General features: G+C 45.4%; 1 protein-coding gene across 2 annotated transcripts; it reads left to right on the top strand.

Annotated features, from left to right (window-relative positions):
- Window positions 1-1,071: 1,071 nt before the first annotated feature.
- Window positions 1,072-15,798, top strand: POPDC2 (popeye domain cAMP effector 2). Of its 2 annotated transcripts, none has more exons than XM_082711446.1 (4): window positions 1,072-1,951; window positions 6,597-6,705; window positions 10,799-11,189; window positions 15,307-15,798. In XM_082711446.1, exons 1-4 carry the CDS (start codon window positions 1,461-1,463, stop codon window positions 15,390-15,392), a joined length of 1,077 nt encoding a protein of 358 aa, XP_082567572.1. In that variant the 5' UTR covers window positions 1,072-1,460; the 3' UTR covers window positions 15,393-15,798. The 2 variants fall into 2 exon arrangements, with proteins under 2 accessions (XP_082567572.1, XP_082567571.1); XM_082711445.1 differs by having other exon boundaries at window positions 10,799-11,330.
- The last annotated feature ends 7,948 nt before the right edge of the window (window positions 15,799-23,746 follow it).

The raw sequence follows: 23,746 nt of genomic DNA, 5'->3' as shown, positions 1-23,746 counted from the left end.
ACACCCCTCCCCTAATAGGAATACTGATAATAAATATTTAGCAGCATGGGAAAAAAAAAATCAAGGAGTCATTTGGAAGCCAGAGGGACATGTCTTAATGTTTGCACATTCCAGATTTATTTTCTGATGACCCAAAATAGACCCCAGGTTCATCCAGAAGTTCCTTGGACATCATCAGATATCCGGGGGGGTGGTGCGTGTGTGGGGTTGGGAGTCATAGATCTAGTCTATTTCCACTTGTGCAAACTACTTGGCACACAGTGGTGGGTCTGACTTGGGATCAAATCCTGGCTGGACCACTTACTGTCTATGGGAACTTGTTATCTCTATGAGCCTCAGTTTCTTTCAGATCTAGGAGGACAATACTTATTTGGAAGGGTTGTGTGGTGACTAAATATTACATGTGTAAAGTATCTAGAGGTCTGGCACTTGGTAGGTATTTAATAGGTGTCAGTTATTATAATTTGCAAATAATGGGTAAGGTGATGATCTGAGGAATGTATTACCATTGTATAAACTATTACTAGATCCAGACATGCAGGGGCAAGTCAGCTTAGAATTCAAAGATCTGCTTTGCATAGTCATTTTTGTTTAATGGCTGTCAAATAAATGCCTAGTGATGTTTATAATGTGACCTAATAAAGGCCTCCGAGGGTTTTTCCAGTTCTCTCTGTTAGGATTTTTTCTTATAATAGTCCCCTACTTTCCTGCTTTGATGTGTCAGCCTACCTCAGGAGAGCCCCTAGCCCTCCCCACAGGCACCCTGAACAGTATCCTGCCTGAGGCGTTTGGTAAATTCTGGGCTCACTTTTCCTTTGTTCTCCCCTGCCTGACTCCCTGCCTCCGAGGTCTTGTCCTCTGGGGAGATAAGTTAAGTGCTCTGCCAGCCTGCTTGTGTGCCTGGCCTGTTTTTTCTCACTGCCAGTACCTCTTGGATTCCAATTCCAAACATGGTATCCATCTGGGGTCACCCTTTCTTCCGGTGCCAAGAGAGACGCATTCCAAATGGAACACAAGTGTGCCTCCCGTGCTGGGCTCTCCTCATTCTGGTTGGGGACAACAGAGCAGGATGTGGCCACTTTATCCCTCACAGCTAAAGTTTTCAGCTCCTGAGTCCTAGCTTTGCCTCGGGACATGTTAGCTTTTCTGCTGAGAGCCAAATGTGAAGACTGTCCTAAGAAACCTGGAGCCGAGTCAGCTCGCCAGAGCTCTGCGGACAGGGCCAGAGCCTTGCTGAAGGAAAGAGAGAGGGGAAAACAAATTTAAAAATCCTCCATGAAGTGTACTATGCTCTGCCGTTTATTCCCAAAGCTCCTGGAAGCATTCCTCTCAGGAAAGGTGGGCTTGGTGGCAAGAAGCCGGACGTGAGAAGACTCCTGGGAGGACCGATTAATCCACTTTCTGAATTTCCTCTGTGGGGACAGTCTCCGAGCCCTGCAAGGCTTTGGGGCGCCCTGAAGATGAGTGCTAACAGCAGCACCATGAGCCAGCTAATCTGGCAGGGCCCCGCGTGCGCTGGCTGGAAGCGGGACCTGGAAGGGGCCGTCTACCATCTGGCCAACTGCTTCTTGCTCCTGGGCTTCATGGGGGGCAGCGGGGTGTATGGATGCTTCTACCTCTTCGGCTTCCTGGGCACGGGCTACGTGTGCTGCGTGATGTGGGGTTGGTTGGATGCTTGTGGCCTGGACCTCATCCTCTGGAGCTTCCTGCTGGCCACAGCCTGCCTGCTCCAGCTGGCATACCTGATACACCGGCTGCGCAGGCGCGCCCTCCCCGAGGAGTTCGACGTCCTCTACAAGACGCTGTATCTACCCCTGCAGGTGCCTCTGCAGGTGTACAAGGAGATTGTTCACTGCTGTGAGGAGCAGGTCTTGACGCTGGCCACTGAGCAGACTTACGCTGTGGAGGGCGAGACCCCCATCAACCGCCTGTCCCTGCTCCTCTCCGGCCGGTAAGCTCCTACGTCAGAGCTGGGCGTTTCCTCCCTCGGCCCATGCTTCTCGTTTCCTAGTGTGTCCCTTTCCATTCTGAGGCCCTTCCATTGACGGAAGGATGTGGCAAGTCAAACAAACAAAAACAGGTTTTTTTCTTCCCCAAGCGTGGGTTTGGTTCCTCTTTCTTAGCATTTTCCAAGAGGAAACAAGATCATGAGATAGCTTCTCAGTTGGCAGGAAGGACTGTGTATGCCCTTGGTGCTGGGAGGTGTGGGCTGAGCACCTCTTGAGCCTGGGTCTAAAATGGCCGCGCACATGCGCGCGCGCGCACACGCGTATTACACACACCGGTGGGTCATGCGTAAGCTGCCACAATGTCTGTGAGCTTTGAAAAAGTGGACCTTTTAATAAGGTTGATTTGTTCCTTCCAGATGTATTCAGTATTTCCTAAGTGCCAACTATGTGCAGGGAACAGTGAGGGCATCGAGGAAACGGCCCCAGTTATGTTGAGGCTATCCTATAAGAGTCTGTGGGGAAGCCATTTGGTGTACAAGCACATGGGGAGAGGGAATATTCCCTGTCCTCTTTTCCATTCCCAAGTGTTCTGTTGAGAGTCTTACAGACCAGTGATCAAGTACCAAAAAGACCACACAGTGAAGGAGAAGTGATGCCCACACGTGTCTCATTGAGGATCTGGATCTGGTGGAGATACCTGGCTGATTCCTTCAGGCTGGGTGACAACAGAAATGAGCGGAAATGGTCTTAGTCACCATTAGTGTATGCTCAGTCAGCCTACACATGAGTGTTGGCCCTTGGCTGACATCTTCTGAACAAATACCACAGGTTCCATGCTGTCCATTTGGGAGGTGGTTGTGGAATCTTTGAAATATCGCCCTAGTGGGACTTCTGTGTGGGGCTAAGCATCAAACAGTAAATGATGTAACCTGGTTCACTTGGGCTACCTCGGTGGAAAGCAAGCAAAGTATTTCAAAAGCTTTGTTTGTGGTTTCCTTCCCTGCTTTTTGGAGACAAGGAGAAGGAGATAGAAAAAATAAGGTAGTAATCTTATCAGAAGGCTTTAATTCCCAGGGTGGCCGGGGAAGAAACCAGATAAGACTGCCAACCACATACGGGGGGAAAAAAAGAGTTTTAGAATGATGATGATGGTACTACAACAACTACTGGTAGCAATAATGTGCATTGCTGTCCTACTGTGTAGAATCAACAGTTTTAGGTATACATGTGATTTTGTTTGGACTCAGAGTCTTGGGTTGAATGATCTATGAGATTTTTGTGAGGAGACATTTCATTTATGAATAAAGTGAAGTGTAAACTAATGGAATTATCTGTAAACAAATACATATGTAAATAGAAGTACATTATGACTATTGCCAAAATGTTTGCCGCCTACAGTTCCATGCTTAAAATAAAAACAATCTGGGATGCCCGGGTGGCTCAGTCGGTTAAGGCTCAGGTCATGAGGAACCCAGAGAGACTGTGGACTCTGAGGAACAAACTGAGGGTTTTGGAAAGGAGGGGGTGGGGGAATGGATGAGCCTGGTGGGGGTATTAAGGAGGGCACATATTGCATGGAGCACTGAGTGTGGTGTATAAACAGTAAATCTTGGAACACTGAAAATATAAAATTAAAAAAAAAAAAGTCCCAGGTCATGAGCCCAGGGTCTAGGAATTGAGTCCGCATCAGGCTCCTTGCTCAGTGGGGAGCCTGCTGCTCCCCCTGCTTCTCTGACAAATAAATAAAATTCTTTTTAAAAATAAAATATAGACTACTTAAGAAATATTCTTCTTGGGGCGCCTGGTGGCTCAGTGGGTTAAGCCTCTGCCTTTGGCTCAGGTCATGGTCTCAGGGTCCTGGGATCGAGCCCCGCATTGGCTGTCTGCTCAGCAGGGAGCCTGCTTCCCCCTCTTTCTTTCTGCCTGCCTCTCTGCCTACTTGTGATCTCTCTCTCTCTGTCAAATAAATAAAATCTTAAAAAAGAAAAGAAAAGAAATGTTCTTCTTCAGGAGATTCAGGATGTTATTTGTTACCTATACCTTGTCCGTTCAAAGGAGCTGAGACAGGTGGGAGAAAGGCCTGCAGCACCTGTATGATATACGATTATTATACGATATTTTAAATCCATTTTTAACATGATGAACTTGCCATGAATTTGTAGAAGACCTCTTCCCTGTGACGGGGAGAGGTGGGTTTGCCTCCTCAATGTTGCTTTTCCTAGTACACTTGGCATCAAAAACCAGAGTCAGAAATTAGACTTTTTTTTTTTTCCTTGCTTTTCAGGGTTTGGAGTAAGAGTTTTATTTGTTATATTTTAATGTCATCCTGTCTCAACTTTGCTAAGCTGGAGCTGGAAGAAGAGGTTTCCTGTCTGTGACCAGGCTCCAGTTTTAAGGGAGAATCATTGTACCTCAGGCTGGTTCCAGTTGAGGTACCCAACACCTCAGAGCTATGAACGAGAACTCTGTGCCAGGAAGTTGGGATTTATGGTGCAGACCTCCCCCATATCACATGTAGGCTCTCATCTGGAGCCCTTTGCTAAAACCTCAGATGCCCTTTCTGTTTTATTTTAATGTGTGCAACTAGTCCCTTTTAAGACTCAGAAAAACCAAGTGACTTCCCCAAAGTTTGTCACCTTGTTAAGCTAGGCTTACTGTTGGTGTGTTTCTGTTCTACAGAATTCTCTCGTGCACAGCCTCCTGGGCAGGCAGCTAACTGTCTAGGCTATTCAAGTGGGAGGAAATACCTGTCATCCAGGGGTTCAAGAAGGAAGGAGAGGCTTAGATGATAAAAGGCATGATACACCAATTTAAATGGCTTAAGGGAGCCCCTCAGGCACATTAGATATTATACTTTAAATGATGTTTGCTCAAGTGGTCAGATCCCTTGCCTGAGGAGCTGGTAAGAGGATCTTACGTATTCAGCAACAGCCTTGTTTTCTCCTAATGTCTGTCTGTCTTCCTGTATTCAGGAAGCTTTTCCTTGAGAAGTTGGTCCCCTTTTATGGTGACATGAGTGAGTTCACACAATTTGTTCAATTGTTCCTTTCTTCTCTTCTTTCTCCCTCCATTCTTACCTTCCTTTCTTTCTTTTCCCCTTCCAAAAATATTTATTAAAAGCACTAGGGACTAAGGGTCCAGTGTTAAAATATGAAAAATACTGCTCTTACTGTCTATCAAGAAAATCAATAATATTTGACATAGTGGTGAACCACAGCATGATATTTCCAAGGAGAAACATAAGTGCACTCAGAGCATGTACCTGATGGAGCTACTTTTCTGGGGGAGGTCAACAAAACTTCCTGGAAGAAAGAATGTTTAGGCTGAGACCTGAGGAGAAGGTGGAGGTTGGGAAGAGATCCAGCCAGAGGGGACAGACTATGTGGAGAACCTGAGGTAGGAGAGCCTGGCACTTCATTTTCTCTTGTATCTTTTTATGACTCAGGGAAGTTCTGCCTAGCTGTCTCTCTAGATTACCTGGTCTTGTAGGAACACCTGTGTCTCTGCCATGGGGTACTATGGGCTGACACCACATCCATGGCTTGGCGTGAGAACTACGTCCCCTTCTATCTTCCATCTTTAGGTTGTCAGACAAAAGGCGACAGCTTATTGGTGAAGGTCTTTGGTAATTTGTGTGCATGCGTGTGCACAGGCATTCATTAGGAGCAAGATTTGGAGCGCTAATGTCCCATTTGGCCAGAACTTAATCACGTGGCTATACCTAGCTGCAAGGGAGGTAGGGAAATGCGGTCTAGCCGAGCAAGCCCCGCTAAAACTCTGGCACTGCGGAGGAAAGGAAAGAGCAGATAGGGGAAAAGAGACTACCACACCACCACCTGTCCCCAACACCATCGACTTCCCAGCATCCTGTTCGTTTTTCAAAAGTCAGCTCAGATGTCATCTTTGAGAAGTCTACCACTTGAAGAGAACAAATCTCTCTCCCTCCTCTATTCTCCTGTTTCATAAAACCACACATGGACTTATAGGCAGTTATGGACACATATGTGATTTCCACTAAATTGTGAAATCCTTAAAGGCAAGGATTAGCTCATACCCATCTCTGCTTCTCCAGACCTCAGGACGCCAGGAGGTACTCAGGCATATGTATTTAGCCAGTAAAGCTCCAGTAAAAAATGGAACAATAGCTCCTTCCCCTTGGACAGAGTGTACCTCAGAAATCTCTTTGTCTGCCCCCCCTTTGTTTGACAGAGACACCTCCTTTCCTGGTATAACTCAACCTTAGGGAGAGCTTGAAGCTGAAACTCTGAGTTTTCTGGGGAAAAGAGGAAAAACCCATATAGGATCCTAATCATTTTCCATTTTTATTTTTTATTATTTTTTAAAGATTTTATTTGTTTATTTATTTATTTATTTATTTATTTAACAGAGAGACACACAGCGAGAGAGGGAACACAAGCAGGGGGAGTGGGAGAGGGAAAAGCGGGCTTCTCGCCAAGCAGGGACCCCAATGTGGGGCTCCACCGCAGGACCCTGGGATCAGGACCTGAGCCCAAGGCAGATAGATGTTTAATGACTGAGCCACCCAGATGCCTCCTATTTTCCATTTTTAAATACATAATTTGGACGGAGGAGGGTTTAGGTGGCCACTTCCCTTTCTCCACATGGTCTCTTCTCTCCCTTTGCCAGAGTTCGTGTGAGCCAGGATGGGCAGTTTCTTCACTACATCTTCCCTTACCAGTTCATGGACTCTCCAGAGTGGGAATCTCTGCAGCCCTCTGAGGAGGGTGTGTTCCAGGTAATGGGGAGCCAGTGCCGGGACCGCCCCACCCTCTCCCACTGTGACCCAGGAATATGCCCCCCTCCATCCTTCCCCACTCACCTCTGTTCTTTGAACCACTGCCAATGTGAAGCTAGGGGTGGGAGCGCTCTCCTTCTGTGGAAGGAGGGCCAGGGCTGCGGGTGGGGGTGTGGGGAGGTACTAATCCTCGAGAGGCCATGTCACTCCTATGCCCAAAATTCATGAAGACCACTGTGACCACAAAATAAAAACCCACACCCCTTAGAGAGTAACCTAAGACCTTTAGTGACATCTAGCCACGTCTCCAGCCCCTTCCTCCTTCACACTTTTTGCTCATACCAGACATATGGAACAGAACAACTAGCACTTCCCTAAATACATCCCCCTGTTTTTGCAAGGACCACGCTTGACCCCTCCTGTACCTTCTATCTGAAATGCATTCCCCCCTGTAAATGAGGTGATGGTATCTTAACTTCCTCTGAAGCTTGCCCAGATTGACCTCATGGGCTTCAAATCCCCACAGCTTCATGTTCCTGTCTCTGTGCCTTTCTATTCCTTCTACTTATGCTGACTGGGACACATTGCTCTCTGCTCTAACGATTTGGTTTCATTTCCTAACTCTTTGAGGTAGAAATCTGGGCTTCCTCTTCTCTCTGTTCCCAGGTTCCAAAGGACAGTACCCTGAACACAGTAGGTGTTCAATAAAGCTTTGCCAAACTGGTTTGGCAGAGGGCAGTTGGTGTCTCAGGGAACTCTATGAGGCAGTCACAGACATGCTCCAGGGTGGGGGCCTGGCTGCTTGGCCCCTGCTCTCTTCTCTGCCAGTCCTTCAAACCTCAGTTCCTTACTTTGAAACTCTCACTTATTGACTGGCTAGTATGTGTCAGGCAGTAAATATTACATTGCCTTACTGATTCTCACCACAACCCTCTGGGGTGGATATTATCATTTTCCCATTTAACAGATAAGGACGTTGAGGCTCCAAAACATCAAGCAGTTTGCCCAAGGTCTTCATTCAGAAAATGGCAAAGTGAAGTTGCCTTGCTCTGCTATTACTATTCTTTTTGAAAATGAGCGGGGCACCAAGAGAGTGAAGTACACACACACATACACACACACACACACACACACACACACACACACATACCCTATTACAGGGACTTCCCAGTCCAGATAGTTCACTACTACTGGGTTCCATGTGAATTTTACCACTTCTGTTGGGGACTCCCTCAAGCTAGTATATGAGCTAACCCCAGAATAGACACCTGCAAGGAAGGGCCACCTGGCTGGGCCTATTTCTGCCCCAGCCTGACTCCTGGCCCTGTGAGGACAGACCCTGAGAGGCAATCCCGATCCCACTGCTGGGCCACCAGCCATAGGCCTCCACTGATCCTGTTCCCCTTCCACCATGCACACCCCCACCCTCTCCAGCCAGCCAAGCAGCCTTCTGTGAGAACTCCTTCAGGCCCCTAAGAACCTCCGGGAAGGCAGAGTCAGGTCTTGAGCCAGCCAGACCAGCCTCTGTTCCTGACACCGACACCGAGGAACAGGTGGGGGATAAGCCGGGTGTCCTCCCCTAAGCACTGCTTGAAAGGAGAGACTATAACCCCAGATGGCCTCTCAGCCTGGAATGTAGCTACTGTCAGATTCCTCCCATTTATATTTTTAGTGCGCACCTCCTTTGGGAGCAATGAGATCCACACGTTCGCTATTGGCTCTGTAAAGTCCCATTTCCTCTTTGCAAATGTCAGGCGTTGTCCTGAGTTATAGTTCATGCTGTCCTTGCCTTTTGCAGTTACAGTCTTTGTGAACTAATAGGGCAATCCACAGTGACCGAACCATAATTCTTATTGTGTTTACCACTAATGAATCAATGTTCCATCACACCTCTCAGCAATCCAATTAAATAAGAATTTATGGGCTATTCAGCACTGGGACCCTCTCGTTAGTCACCAAGAACATAGCATAGAGGGTATCGCACAAAAATCATCGTTATTTCTCCAATTTACGTCGTGCCTTACTGGACCCAAACCCTCTTTCCATATGTTACTTCATTTAACCCATTTAACAAGACTCTGAAATGAGAATTAGACAAAAAAGCTGTCAAAACTTTATTAAAGACAAATGCATATATATATGGGAACCAGGCAATAAGCTGGGTCTTCTTCCTGAAGACCTGAAGACCTTTGAGGAAGGATTTTATACAGGACCTGTAAAAGTGACATTCAGTTGTTTTGCAGCATATAAGATTGGTGGTCTTTACCTGACTCATTCATTCACTTCAGTAATGTTTACTGAACAATTATTATACACAAGGCACTGCTAAAGTGCTTGGGATGTATCAGTGAACAGTACAGAGGAAGTTCCCTGCCTTCATGCAATTTTCATTCTAGTGGGGGAGATAAAAAATAAGCCATAGACTTAATGAATAATTATGTAATATGTAAAGATAATGAGGGCTAGTTAAAAAAAAAATAGAGTGGTATACAGGAGGTCTCATTGCAATTTTAAATAGGGTGATCATAGAAGTCTTTGTTGAGCAGGAGACATTTGAGCAAAGACCTGAGAGAGGTGATAGTGTGAGCTCTGAGAAACTGAGGGCATAACATATTAGACAGAGAGAAGAGCCAGTGCAAAGGCCCTGTGGTGGAAGGGACTAGCATGTGTGAGGTACAGAAAGGACACCTGGAACAGAGAGAGGACAGGGGGAGAATAGCCAGAGAGGAAGTCAAAGATGGGATGAGGAATCACATCATGCACGGCTGGTGCATAAGTCTAAATAGAGCCAAAAGGATTTCCTATAATGTGTTGGATGTAGTGTGTGAGAGAGAAAGAAAATCAAGGAGGACTCTAAGGTTTTTGGTCTGAGCAACTGGTAAGATGGAGCTGCTCCTCAGTGGGGAGCCTGCTTCTCCCTCTACCTCTGCTGACCCCCACTGGAGCTCTCTTCTCAAATAAATAAGTAAAATCTTTTTAAAATTTTAAGAAATTATTGTGGCCAATCCTATTATTAAAAATTGTGTGATTTGGGGCCGCCTAGGTGGCTCAGTTGGTTAAACATCTGACTTTGGCTCAGGTCATGATCCCAGGGTTGGATCAGGTCCCACATCTGGTTTCCTGGTCAGTGGGGAGCCTGCTTCCCCCTCTGCCTACTGCTCCCCAGATTGTGTTCTCTCTCTCTCTATCTCTGACAAATAAAGTCTTCTTAAAAAATTGTGTATTCTATACCCTGGTCCTTTACTATCCAGGCACATTTCTAGTTTAACCCTAGCTTTACCACCCATCATTGCTTTAACAAGGATTTATCAAGCACCTGCTCATATTGGGCACATTGCCTAGCCTGCAAGTGTAATTTAGCTTTGCGTCGTGTGCCCCTAGCAAGTGCTCAGAAATCCCTAGGTGGCTAAATAAATGGAGAGTGGGGTGCCCTCGACTTTCTGCTCCTCAGATCTCCTCTTCCTTCATGCCCTTCCTCTGACCTTAGCCATCAGATCTCTTTGATGAGTTGTTGTGGCCTAGTCAAGAGCAGCTTCCTGGGCCTGAATTCCAGGCGGGCATTCTGCCACGTGACGCGGCCTGGCCTGCCTAATCAGAAGCTCTTCTGTTAACTGAATTGCTTTCCAACCCATCCTTAATCCCTCTTGCAATATATTTATCCTGCTTTATTCTCAAAACAAACTGTCATCACCATGTCAGTCTATCTTCAGAGCAGTAAGAGGCCCCGTCTTTCTCACGAGATCCCAACAGACTCAGAATCTCCCTTCGCTGTTAACAGTATCAGCCGTGGGACCACAGAGTGTGAGAGCTGAGGAGACTGGGCCTAGAGGCTGAGGCTCCAAGGGGGTGAAGGCCCCTTGGTGAATGGATGAGTGAGTGGATGGCTGGACCCAGGGCTCCTGACAAAGCCCCCCTCCGCATCACAAGTAAAAGTCATTCTCCGGACCTCCTTCAGGCAAGGCCGTGGCGGGCGCTGCCACAATTTCTTTAACAAAAGTAAAGCTGTTTTTTGAGTAACTCTATGTTTCTCTGTGCTAAGCATGGACACATAGTCTAATTCAAATCTTCACTCTCTTCTCCCGACCCCCCTCAGGTCACTCTGACTGCCGAGACCCCATGTAGCTACATTTCCTGGCCCCGGAAAAGTCTCCACCTTCTTTTGACCAAAGAGAGATACATTTCCCAACTCTTCTCAGCCCTGCTGGGCTATGACATCTCAGAGAAGCTCTACGCTCTCAATGACAAGCTCTTTGCCAAGTTTGGGCTGCGCTTCGACATCCGTCTCCCCAGCCTCTACCATGTCCTGGGTCCCGCAGCTTCGGATACAGGGCCTGAGTCTGAGAAGGATGACGAGGAAGCTCGTGAACCAGCCTTGCGCACATCCACCCAGCAAACACCCCCTTGCTCTCCTCTTCCAACGGCCACCAGCCCTCCTGCACCTCCTTCCCGGGCCAGGTTGTCCCGACCCGACAGCGGCATCCTGGGTGAGGACTCCACCAGTCTGGTGCTGGAGGATTTTGAGGAGGTGTCGGGATCAGAATCGTTCATGGATTATAGGAGTGATGGGGAGTACATGAGGTGAGGGAGAACTAACACGGGCACGGCCACCCGGCTCAGGATCCTGTGTAAGTACTCAGAAGGCAGCTGGCACGCCTTCCTGCCAACAGTTGGCCTCCACTCGGCTTGTAAGGGCACAAAAAACTCGTTCACAGAGCCTGTCCTCTCAGAGGACTCCCAGCAAGTGGCACTAACCCAACCTTGCAGTAGCAGCTCACTCCAGGTGCATGCAAGGCATGAGGGGATTTTTTTTTTTTTTTACTCATTTTTTATTAAGTGTGATTGCATTTTGGAAAATGGGCTTGTTGACATTTTAAGCAATCAAATGATTGCAAAACTGTGAGTTTGTGCAGCGTTAAGGCCGTAGAGAGCAAGGGCTAAAGGGGATTTTATTCGTGGCATGTGTTTTAAATGGGGGTGGGGGAAGCTGACATGGTTCTAATTCCTATCAGTTCTTCCTAGTGTAGAGGCAGCTCTGAAAGCAATCACTGCTTGGATTGGCAGCTAGCTCTGAAAATCACAAATTTCAAAGAGGCTTGTGATAGAGGCTGATAACCCTGGGAGGAAAATGTCCCACCTTACTCTCGTCTTGCCCCGTGGAGAGACCTTGCTTATTCAGGCAGACGACTGGATGCTGCTCTGTTACTATGATCATACGGGTATACAGCAGCCTGGCCTTCCCCTAACCTGTGTGAGGTGGATGGGCACAAATGTGGGAGGGCCTAACAGGAAGGGCAGGATTTCCCTCATAGCTCAGGAGAATGCACAAGAAAGCCTATATAGAGTAGTTCTGGGAAATGGTTGCTCTCGCATTGCTGTGACATTTTCCTCTGGGACTCCACCTAGCCATGGCGGAGGCCTGGCTTTTCCTGAGGAAAATCCCACTCTTGCCAGTTGGGAAGACATTTCCAAGTGTGTGTGTGATGCAGGGGCCTACGAGACCCGTCATCTTTTGGGAAGCAATGACAAATTTTTAAAGAAACTAGCCCGGGGAGGAAGGTTTCTAAGGTACACAAGGTGAATGAGTGAATGTATAGTTTGTAAGAACAAGTTATGTAAATGGTGAAAGAGGCTGGGCAGGCAAATGGTAAAAGTTAAATGTCTTGTTTCATAGACATGAATTTGTCATCTCCTGTAGTGCTAATGTCCCTAGACCCACAGATTCCATGGATCTATGCAGGACCCGAGATCACTCATTGCCTTCCTCCATTTGCACTGATCACTGTCCTACTTGTCCACTGTGCAGATTTTTGCCACCCTTCTCGTCCACCCCCATCCATGCGTGTGAGTCCTGTCCTGTGGCTCCCTCTCCTTGTCCAGCACGCCTACGCACCTGTACACAGTCTTCACTCCCCGCAGCTCTTGGTGCTCTCGTGTTTCTCCTGGTTTCTTCTCTTTTCCTGTTTCTATTTGCTCTTCTTTCTTTCCTCTTTCTGACTTCTGCTTAGTCCTTGGTTGCCTCCATTTGCTGCTCAGAAGAAAAAAAGTCCTTTCTTCCCCTCCTCCCCTTCCTCCTCCTCTTCCTTCTTCTTCTTAGGTAATTTCTCCTCCCAGTATCTGTCCCTTACATTTTCCCCATTTTATCATTCATGTATTTCTCTATTACTTTCTTTTCCTCCCCCCCATTTTCCTGCCTTGTTCTTTCTCCAAAATTACCCTGCACCCCCATCTTTGTCTTTAATCCATACTCTTCCAAGATCAGTACGTCTCCCTCTGCTACAGATAAAACCATTTGAGTGAAGGTGTGAACATTCCCAGCTGTGGGTGGCTACACATTTCCCAGACATTAGAAAGCAGCATGATAAACAGAAAGAGCCAGACTAGGCACCTGCAGTCCTGCCTGGCTTCTGTGTCTGGGCCTGCTACTTTTTACAAACCACACCTCCCTTTCTGCATTTGAGTGTGTTGGACCAGCTGGACCCCAAGGTCTCAGTGGATTTACGTAAGAGGGCAATGGATGAGTTGTTCCTAGGAGGAAAATAGAAACAGGCAGCAGTATAAGGGACATAGGCCGCAGGGCTTCCAAGTGTCTTTCAGCAAGAACCCTCTGCCATATTTCACTACAGCTTCTCTTTTGACTTGGGACTGTCCTCCTTGCTGAATGCTGGGTCCTGCTTGATTAGAAGTCCCCTCCATGCTGCATGAAGAGCCTACCCCCTACAATGTGATAACAAGTGCAAATGTTCTAAGTGAAAGAAGGTCACCACTCAGTCTCCAAGCCCCTCTGCCCTTAAGACTCCCACACGAAATACCCTTTTGCCAATCCAGCTTTTTCTGAGAAAACTGCTCATATAACCACCTTTCTAAAGTATTGGTATTGGCAGTGTAAAGAGAGTCGGCTTTTTAATGTTTGTTTATTTAGGTAATAGAAAGGGGGGAAAACATTATTTATTTCCAAACTACAGAATTTTGAAAACCTGGTCAAGTTGTACAAATTTCAGATGACTTTCCATTCAGTCTGTGATCATGGGATCCTTTTCTGGAATTGTGTTGTGGGGTGCTTGGTTTGACTTAATTTGCCATTAGAACCCTTCTAGGGCTATTCCTTTACTGAGTAAGCAGAGTCCCTTGTGATAAGTAGCAATATACTACTGTGTCCTTTATAACACAGGGCACAACTCACCCTCTGTGCTGGGCCCTTACCAGCATTGTAAGCTCAGTGCTGTTCGTCCTGGCACAGCACTTACGTAAGAGGCAGGAAGCTGGCTGCATTGGGGCTCATTGAGAATGAAAGGGCTTCATCACATTGACACAGGGTTTGTCCCTCACACCAGGACTGGCTAAAAATAGTCTGGGCTTCCAATAGAGCTCTCTTTGGAAGACAGTGCATCTTTTAGTCTCATGGTGCCCAGAACTGAATGTTGCTTCTTTTAATGCCAAGCAGCACTGCACCATAAGGCACTCAAGCAGGGTCTTCCAGTCAGACCTCACCTTAACCCGGCCTTCACGACACACTTGGGTCCTGTGGACACTCTCCAGAATGTTCCATTAAGTGTCTTCCTTACAGGAGATGCTCAGTGAATGCAACTCTGGAGTGAGCAAAGAAGTCAGAGAGTTTGTGTCTGCTGGCACAAATTAATTGAATACTGTTTGAATTTTGGCCAATTTTGATTATGTTTTCAAGTTATTCTGAAAACTCTGTGATTTGAAAGTAGAAGCCATATGTTGCTGCCTTTCTCCCTATTATTTAAATTAAAAAGCAAGCAAATGATAAGCAGGCTAATTGTGGTCAGGGAAGGAGCACACAATCAACTGGCCAGACCCTCACCTCCTTTGTGAGGTTCGTTGGTTCAGAGGGAGACAGAATACTGTCACACTATACCCACTCTGTTGATTCTCTACTCATCACATGTAGCTTCTCTCTATGACGGCTGTAAGGTGCTGGTGTAGCTGTCAGTTTTGTTAAACAGCACTTTTCTCACAGAAACCACTGGAAAGACTCCTGGAGCGGACAACGTGCCCCTGACCGTGGCATGGCAGAAACTGCCCCGGGGCCTCGGGTTCTGGGTCTCTGAAGGTAGCACCCCTCCCCCCTGCCAAGGCCCCGTATTGTGTCGGCTCAGCAAGAGGCAGTGGCTCCCTGCCAGCCCCCTGACTCACAGCCTCCTGTCCCCCCTGCCCAATCCGTTGTTCTCCCACTTGTGTTGTACTAGCCTCATTCACCTACCCCTCCCTTTGTGAAAATAAAAGACACGGTCTCATTAAAGCCATCATTCTGCCATACAGATGTTTTGGAAACCCATTCGGTAGCACCAGATAAGAAGTAGAGCTCTACAGATTCTTCACAGGAAGCACCAGGAGTTGATCTCTTGGTTTCTGCCCCCATAAAACAAGAGGTTGGGCTAAATAACTTCAAAGCAGGTTCATCATCATACTCTAGAAGAAATGATTCAAGGCTACAACTGCCTCTAACATGTCAGGCCTTGGATACAGCTGAAACAGTGGGAATTAGCAGAAGAAGATAAAACGGGACAGAACAATGGGAAGTGAGGCAAGCTAGCTGGAGAGACAGTGCTGAAATCCTTCCTCTTTTTCTTTCCACAGCTTCTAGAACTCCTCTCCACAGTTACTCTCAAGCTATGTCCAGGGGACAGGCCCCCTTGGCTCCAACCCACACTCCTGAACTTTAAGGATCCATGGACTGTCTTTTTCTCTGGCCACACAAATCTTCACAGGAAGCTCACTGGAGTGCACACCCCGTCTTACCCACTGGAGGGCTCACGGGCCAGGTCCGGGCAGGCTCAGGAGACATCGGTGCTGCAGCGACAGGAGGGCCCCCAGCAACTTGTAGAAATTTGCCCTCACCAGCCTTCCTTCCAGGAGGAGGCACGCAGAAGTGCAAAACCACTGATTACATCCTTCACAAACTGCAGAATCTTGGGCAAGTTCCACAGGCTCTCTGAGCCTCCCCTGTAAAGTTGGGACTTAGAAAACTCATCTCACAAGGTTGTTGTGAGCATCAGATGAGATGACTTAGGTAATGCACCTCAGACATGGCGTGGCACCTCGGGAGCACTCAATAAATCACTCCATTTATTTTCCCTGATGTTTCTTTGAACTATCGGGAAGGGTCTCTGAAGCCAGCTAGACCAGAACTTTTCACGATTTGCTTATTCATTTGGTTGGGGGGTTTTTTACCATTAGATTTAATTTATGGAAGTAGAAATTAAAAACCTAGTTTTCCTTTAAGCTTTGAAGTTCAACTTAAAAATCTCTTGCTCTATTTAGGAGCCTAGCATTAAACAATAATTTTTTAGGGGGACTTCAACAAACTCAGTTAATTAAATTTCCTTAAACATTTTAAAGTGGGTTTATCAATTTAACACATTTTATTTTACTTTTTCCCTAAATACGTCAACACATATTTTGTTATCCATTGGCATATAACATTCATACTTGAAACAGTGACTTAAGATAGTTTATTTTGCTGATGTACGTGGGGCTCAACTGGGCCCTGCTGGGCTGTTGTCACTCAAGGTCTCTCATGCTGTCATGTTCAGATAGTGGCTCAGGCTAGTGTCACCTCCAAGACTTCTTCACTCGTGTTTGGGGCCCAGTCTGGGGACACACAAACAGCTGGGAGTCCTTGGGCATCTCCCTCTTTCTCTCTCCCAAGAGTTTGTTCATTGTGCTGCTGTTTGCAAAATTGCTGTTGCAATCATTTGTTGCATGAATAGACCTAGTGTATTTATCCATTCTACTGCTAATAGGCATTTGGGTTGTGAAATTACTCAAATGTTGGGTACATGTATGTTCAACCACAGTAAATACTGCCAATCAGTTCCCTAAGTGATTGTACCAATTAATATTTCCACCAGCATGTGAGAGTTCTAGATGTTTCACATCTGGCATGTGAGAGTTCTAGATGTTTCGCTTCTGGCTTGTGAGAGTTCTAGATGTTTCACATCTGGCATGTGACAGTTCTAGATGTTTTGCAGCTGGCATGTGAGAGTTCTAGATGTTTCGCTTCTGGCATGTGAGAGTTCTAGATGTTTCGCATCTGGCATGTGAGAGTTCTAGGTGTTTCACATCCTCCCAATTGTTGTCCTTGTCATTTTAAAAAATACTTTATCCATTGGGTGTAGGTAGCAGCATACTGTTGTTGTTTTCATTTAAGGGAAATTTTCATTTCTCTAAAGAGCAATAAGGTTGAGTACTTTTTCATGTTTTTATTAGCCATATAGATATCCTCTATTGTGAAGTGTCCATTCTTATTCTTGCCCATTTCTCTATTCATTTATATGCTTTTGCTTATCTACTTAAAAGAATTCTTTAAATATTCAAATTAAAAGTCCTTCACTGCTTATATATATTCAAATATATTCTCCCACTTTGTGAATCTTCTCTTTTTTCTATAAATCATGTCTTTTTAAAAGTTTTATTTATTTATTTATTTATTTATTTATTTGAGAGAGAGAGAACATGAGTGAACAGAAGGAGAAGAACAGAAGGAGAGTATCTCAAGCAGACTCCCCACTGAGTGTGGAGTTCAACTGGGGGCTCAATCCCACAACCCATGATGGGGCCATGACTTAAACTGAAATCACCTGCAGTCAGGCACTAAGTCACACAGTTGCCCCTGAACATATGTTCTTAGTTTCAGTATAGTTATTTATCCATTTTTTTTCTCTATCATTAGTCCTTTCTGTGTCATGCTTAAGCAATCTTCTCCTCCCCTGAAGATATTCTTCTGCTACCCTCTAGATGTTTTATTGTTCTGCATTTCACAGTTAGACCTACAGTCAACCTGGATTTGATTTTTGTGTATGGTATGGTATGAAATAAGGATTAAATTCTTTAGTTTCGGGACGCCTGGGTGGCTCAGTTGGTTGGACGACTGCCTTCGGCTCAGGTCATGATCCCGGAGTCCCGGAATCGAGTCCCGCATCGGGCTCTCACTCCATGGGGAGTCTGCTTCGCTCTCTGACCTTCTCCTCGCTCATGCACTCTCTATCTCTCTCTCAAATAAATAAATAAAATCTTTAAAAAAATTCTTTATTTCCAGTGGCTATCCAATAGACTGAGCACTATTTACTGAAAAACTTATCCCATCCCCCAAAGTGTCCAGTGTCCCCTTTGTCATAAATCAAATGTTTAAATAACTTACAAATTCTAATCATTAATCCAGAGTCTTCAGGATTTTCTATAGATTCAAATATATCATCTCTAAGTAATGATGGTTTTATTTCTTCCTTCCTAACCTATACCTTCCCTTTCTTCCTTTCTCCTCCTTCTTTTTCTTTTGATGCCTTGTGCTGGATAGGCCCTCCAGTACAGGGTTGAATGGAAGGGATAATGAAGACATCCTTCTCTCATACCTGACCTTAAGGAAAACATTTTCAGTATTTTATCAAGTATGATGCGTGTTATTAGGTTTTTACAATAGCCCTATCAGATTAATGAAGTTCTTTTTTTTTTTTTTTTAAAGATTTTATTTATTTAGTCAGAGAGAGAGAGCGAGAGTGAGCACAGGCAGACAGAGTGGCAGGCAGAGTCAGAGGGAGAAGCAGGCTCCCCGCGGAGCAAGGAGCCCAATATGGGACTCGATCCCAGGACGCCGGGATCATGACCTGAGCCGAAGGCAGCTGCTTAACCAACTGAGCCACCCAGGCGTCCCAGATTAATGAAATTCTATTCCTAATCTGCTTAGGGTTTTTTTTTTAAATCATGGATAAGTATAGAATTGCATTAAATGGTTTTCTACACTTATCGAGATTTTTCTCCCTACTCCTGTTAATGAATTCCATTAATAGTTATGTGATTTTTAAAATAACCTTGTATCCTGGAGCAAATCCAATTGTATTACATGATATTTTCATCTTTGCCTATTTCTGAACTTAGTTTGTAAGTTTTTTTTTTTTTTTTTTAGGAATTTTGCATCTATGCATTTTGTAGTATCGTTGTCAGGTTTGATATCAGTGTTATGCTGATTTTCTAAAAAGAATTAGGGAGTATTCTTTTTCTTCCTTCCTATTCTTTGGAAGAGATCTTCAAACCAAACAGCTTCATAACTCTTGAGTACCACCCACCCACATTACCTCCTACTCTGCCTTCTTTCCACTCAGTTGCTCAGATCCATAACCTTGGAGTCTTTCCCCCTGTCTTAGTTCTAGCTTCAAAATGGGTACATGTATGTTCACCACCTTCACTGCCACCACTAATTTCAAGCTACCATTTCTTTCATATCTAGATTAACTTCAATAGACTTAGAACTGGTCGCCCCTCCCATCTCTCCCCTTTCTCCTCCCTAGAATCTACTGTATACACAGCAAAGTGGCCATTTAAACATGAATATGATCTCACCACTCTCTTGCTCCAAATTTCAAATGGCTTCCAAGTATACTTAGAATAAAATCCAGACTTCTTACCATGTGATATTAGGATCAGTCTATTATGACTTAATAGCACAAAGGTTTATTTCTCTCTTAAAGTCTGCGTAGAGTCTGCATGACTCATGAGGGTAACCGTCATCGTGTTGCAACTTGGTGATTCAATCTACTTTTGACCTTCTGGCTTTGTCCCCTGCAAAAAGAAACAGTTTGACATTCCGGTGCTGGCTTTTTGATGCTGTGGCCCAGAAGGGAGACAAATCACTTCTGTCCAGAGTCCACTGACTAAAGATAGTCACACGGACTCATTTAATAATCAACTTTGTGCTTTGCTGATTAAAGAGACTGGCGAATGTGAGGAAGCAAAAGGCATGATTGGCGAGTCCTATTCTTCCGGCCGCTTACAAGCCAGAAAGCCCTACCTGCCTGTCCTTCAGCTATATTACATTCTGATCTCATTCTTACGTACACTGTTTCAGCCACACTGTGCTTTTGAGGGCCCGTCAGGCATATCTAGCTTCTTTCTATATTACGGTCTTTACAGGGGGGTTTTCTCTCTGAAATGCTTATCCCTCCCAACTTCTCCTGGCTGACTTTTTCTGGCCATTCCGTTATCAGCCGCTGTCACCATCCCAGCTAAAATACCCACTCACCTCACCGTCACCTTCTGTCCCCTTGTTCTGCTTGGACTTTCTTCAGAGTCTTATTTTCTCCTCCCTCTCCTTTTGGGATTCCAATTATGTGCTTGATAGAACTGTTAAGTGTGTTCCCCAGAGCTCTTATGATCTTTTCTCAGTTTTTCTCCCTGAAATTACACTGTGTATTTCTTTTCTTGTTTTGATGAAGTCCCAGAACCTAAGTCAGGTTCGGTGGGGTGAGGTTCGGAGCTGATGACTAAAGAAAGAATTCTTAAGACATCTTTGGTGCAAAATGGTGGTTTATTAAAGCACGGGGACAGGACCCGTGGGCAGGAAGAGCTGCTGCCGCCCCGGGTTGTGAGGAGTGGTTGGTTATATACACAGGAGTTGGGTAGGTGAGGACAAAGGGGTGTTCAGCAGGGCTATTGGGGCAAAGAATACTATCAGGATATTGAAGGCCTGGTTACTATCAAGTAAAGACAATTGGGAGTCTGGTGGAATGTTACATTCCTGCTATCAAGCATCCTTGTTAATGAAATTTAGGTTTAGAAGAAATTTAACTTTATTTACTTTTCCTTCTACCTCCGCCTCCTTCAGTTTTTTTTATGGAGGGGAGGGTGACATTAGGCTTGAGGAACTGAGTTCTGTGTCTTTGGAAATTGGGCTATTGATAAGGTAACTTCTTTGTTGTAATCTTAAGGACATTTGCAAACCAAGGGAGACTCCTGTCTTGCAGGATTGTGATCTCAGCAAGTTAACTATTTATCATTTTATGGCAGTCAGGGGTGCCTGAGGAATGCTACACATATGGAGGGGAGCGGATGAAGGGGGGGGGGTGCAAGGCGCCAGCCTTTGCTGTGTCCTCAGCCAGCCTCCTGCTCCCTCATCAGTTTGAGTTCTCTCTTCCCTCTATATTTCACAATGTAGTTCTCCCTTGTCCATTTTGAGAAATTTGATAGCTCTCTTGTCAGCCCTTGGGGGCTACTGTGGAGAATGAAAAAAGCAATAAACAAACAACAAAAAAGCTCCTGCATTGTAAACGGAGACTCAGTGTTACCTGGCCGCCCCTCAAGCTAGAGGATGAGGACCGCCCCACCAGGGCTATTGTTACGTACATGTGATGCATACCAGAGGCTTCACAGGTTGGGATATTCTTTTAATGTGTGCATTGTTTTTGGCTTTGTTTTAAAATATTTTATTTATTTGAGAGAGAGAGTGAGCATGCTCGAGAGGAAGAACAGAGGGAGAGACACAAGCAGGTTCTGTCCTGATTGTGAAGCCTACTGCGGGGCTCGATCCCAGGACCCCAAAACATGACCTAAGCTGAAATCAATAGTCACTTGCTTAACCCACCTGAGCCACCCAGGCACACCGTCTTTGTTTTTATTTATTTATTTATTTATTTTTTTAAAGATTTTATTTATTTATTTGACAGAGAGAGATCACAGTAGGAGAGAGGAAGGGAAGAGATCACAGAGAGAGAGGAAGGGAAGCAGGCCCCCTGCTGAGCAGAGCCCGATGTGGGACTCGATCCCAGGACCCTGAGATCATGACCTGAGCCGAAGGCAGTGGCTTAACCCACTGAGCCACCCGGGCGCCCCTGGTCTTTGTTTTTAAAAGGAATAGACCTTACCTGGTAGATAATAAAAACCTGCTTTTATTATCTAATGGTATATGGAATGGCAAAAGATACCTGGATTCCTATAAGATTCTTAGATAAATTTGCAGATTTTTAAAAATTAAACACAATACATCTTTATGTATTTGAAATATAGCATGACATGTTGGTACAAGGCATCTTATTTACTCAGTCTATGGAAAATTCTTGACATGATTTGTGAGCCTCCTACACTAACCCCACACTAGAGGTATATACACATGAAAAGAAAATTTGGGGGGTATAGCTTAATATTTTCATCAATAAAGTCTGACAGAGAGTCAGATTTGTTCTAAGAAGAAGATAGTAAATACCCTTTAATCTCATGAATACTTATTAAATATCCACTTGTTGTCAAATACTATGCTGGACACAACATACTTCGGTAGGTAAATCAATCATGGTGTCTGTCCTGAAGGAACTTGAGCTTTACAAAGGAGAGACATGAACCATAGGCACCATGTTCTCCCCCACCCCACAAGGCTTGACTCCTCCAAGGATTAATCTTTTCCCAGAAGACTCCTCAGTCCCTGTTTAAATAGGCTTCTTGTGGTCCATTAATAGTTTCAGATGTAGCTGGATCCCTGACGCATATACAAATAAGCACTATGTCAGTCCATTGTGGAAAACATTACATTAGCATTTAAAACCACTATATGACTTACAGAAGTTCAGCAGAAGATAACACTTCCTGTTTCTGGAATCAGGGGGTGTTCATGATGAAGCGGACTTTGAGCCGTGCCTTGAAAGAGTTAAACAAGGTAGAAGCAATCAAGGGGAAAGAAATAATTGAGTCAAAGACCCAAGGCTGGAAGGTATAAGGAAAGCACAGCTGGAGAAGAGAACCAATGGCTCTCAGTGACCAGGTGTGGAATCTGAGCTCTCATCAAAAGGCAGTAGGAAGTGAGCAGGAAAATGGTGCATCCCAGAGCAGTGCTGAGGGAGGTTGCATTGAGAGCATCCCATGGAGGCTGGCAGCATGTAGCTATTTCATATACATTCACGTTCTGAGAGACTTGAGAATATGAAGCCAGGAGAACAATGTTGGCCATTGAAATGGTCAGTGAGGTTGGAAGGTAACAAGGGCCAAAACATAGGATGGTGTCGGCAACAGAGAGGCAGACACCTGAGAGAAAGCCTGGGGAGAACTTCCTGGGAGAGGAGTCAAATTCATCTTAGAGGTTCTGCATCTTCTTCTCCATTTATTCTCGACACCCTAGGTTCCTACAGCCTCCCCTACAAATCTTCACTGAAAAATTTCTCAGGGGTTTCACTTCTAATTGGCATAGAAGTCATATATTAACACGTCTCCCACTCAGAAATTTCCCTGGAGATCACGGGATTTTATTTCACTTTTGGTTCACCTCTTTGACGTGATCCTTACCAAGGGTCGTTTTCCGCATAGCACATGATTGCCGATTATCGACTGCCAACTGACAGTTGCTCAACAGCCTGGAATTGCCCTCGGCCCAACCACCCCTCTGCTCTGAGTCCTATTCATCTGTCAAGACTAGTACAAATGTCTCCTCCCCTTCCACACTGTCCCTGCCATCTGCCGCACCTCTGTCAGCATTAACCTGTCCCTCCAGGACTCTCAGAGTCCGCTGGGACCACCTCCCTCAGCTCTCATCTTCCTCCAGACTTCCTCTCCTGGTGCTTGAGGGTTGGGCGGATTCTTACTCACTGCCCTGGTCCCAGCACCTTACACAGTGCCGTGTGCCTGGCATTTAGTTGGTAAGTGTTAGATCTTTGTGAAACTCAGCCGCTGAACATTTCAACAAGGGGTCAGATTAGGATTTTAGAAACTTCTAGTTCCACCTACCAGTGTTCTTTTCTTCTGCCCCCATTCAAGCTAGGACACTTTGTCTTTGACTCATGTGTGACTGAGGAAGGAGATCCTTTCTGTGTGGTTTCTCCAGGCCCGGCTGAGGAACTCAGGCCTGCTGCCGCGTGTCTCCTGCCCGTAGACTGCTTACTCCGCTTGCCTGCCCCTCCTCGAAGCGGGAACATTGCTCACCCACGTTGCTCACCACTAATTTCTCCAGTGTGGTTTCTTCTCTTTTCCCTGAACTGTGTTTCTTGTAACCTGATCCCTCGCTCTTCACCATATACCTTCTATTTCTCTTCTCCTTTTTCACCTTCTGGAAGTCTCAAATTATTTGAACAGCTGTCATTTCTTCATCACACATATAAACACATATTTTTAAACCGTCCTATTTATGCTGTGTTATTCTACCTGACCCAGTAAAACCCACTTTAATGCAACAGGGCCAGACACCTTGCCACTGCCAGCAAATCACATTAAAAAAACAAGAAAGAGATGGGGATGACATAAATAGACGTTGATTGACTTAGGATGC

The sequence above is a fragment of the Mustela nivalis genome (assembly GCF_964662115.1).
Source record: "Mustela nivalis genome assembly, chromosome: 1".
Lineage (NCBI taxonomy): Eukaryota > Metazoa > Chordata > Mammalia > Carnivora > Mustelidae > Mustela > Mustela nivalis.
This window is presented reverse-complemented; position numbering and strand designations above follow the sequence as displayed.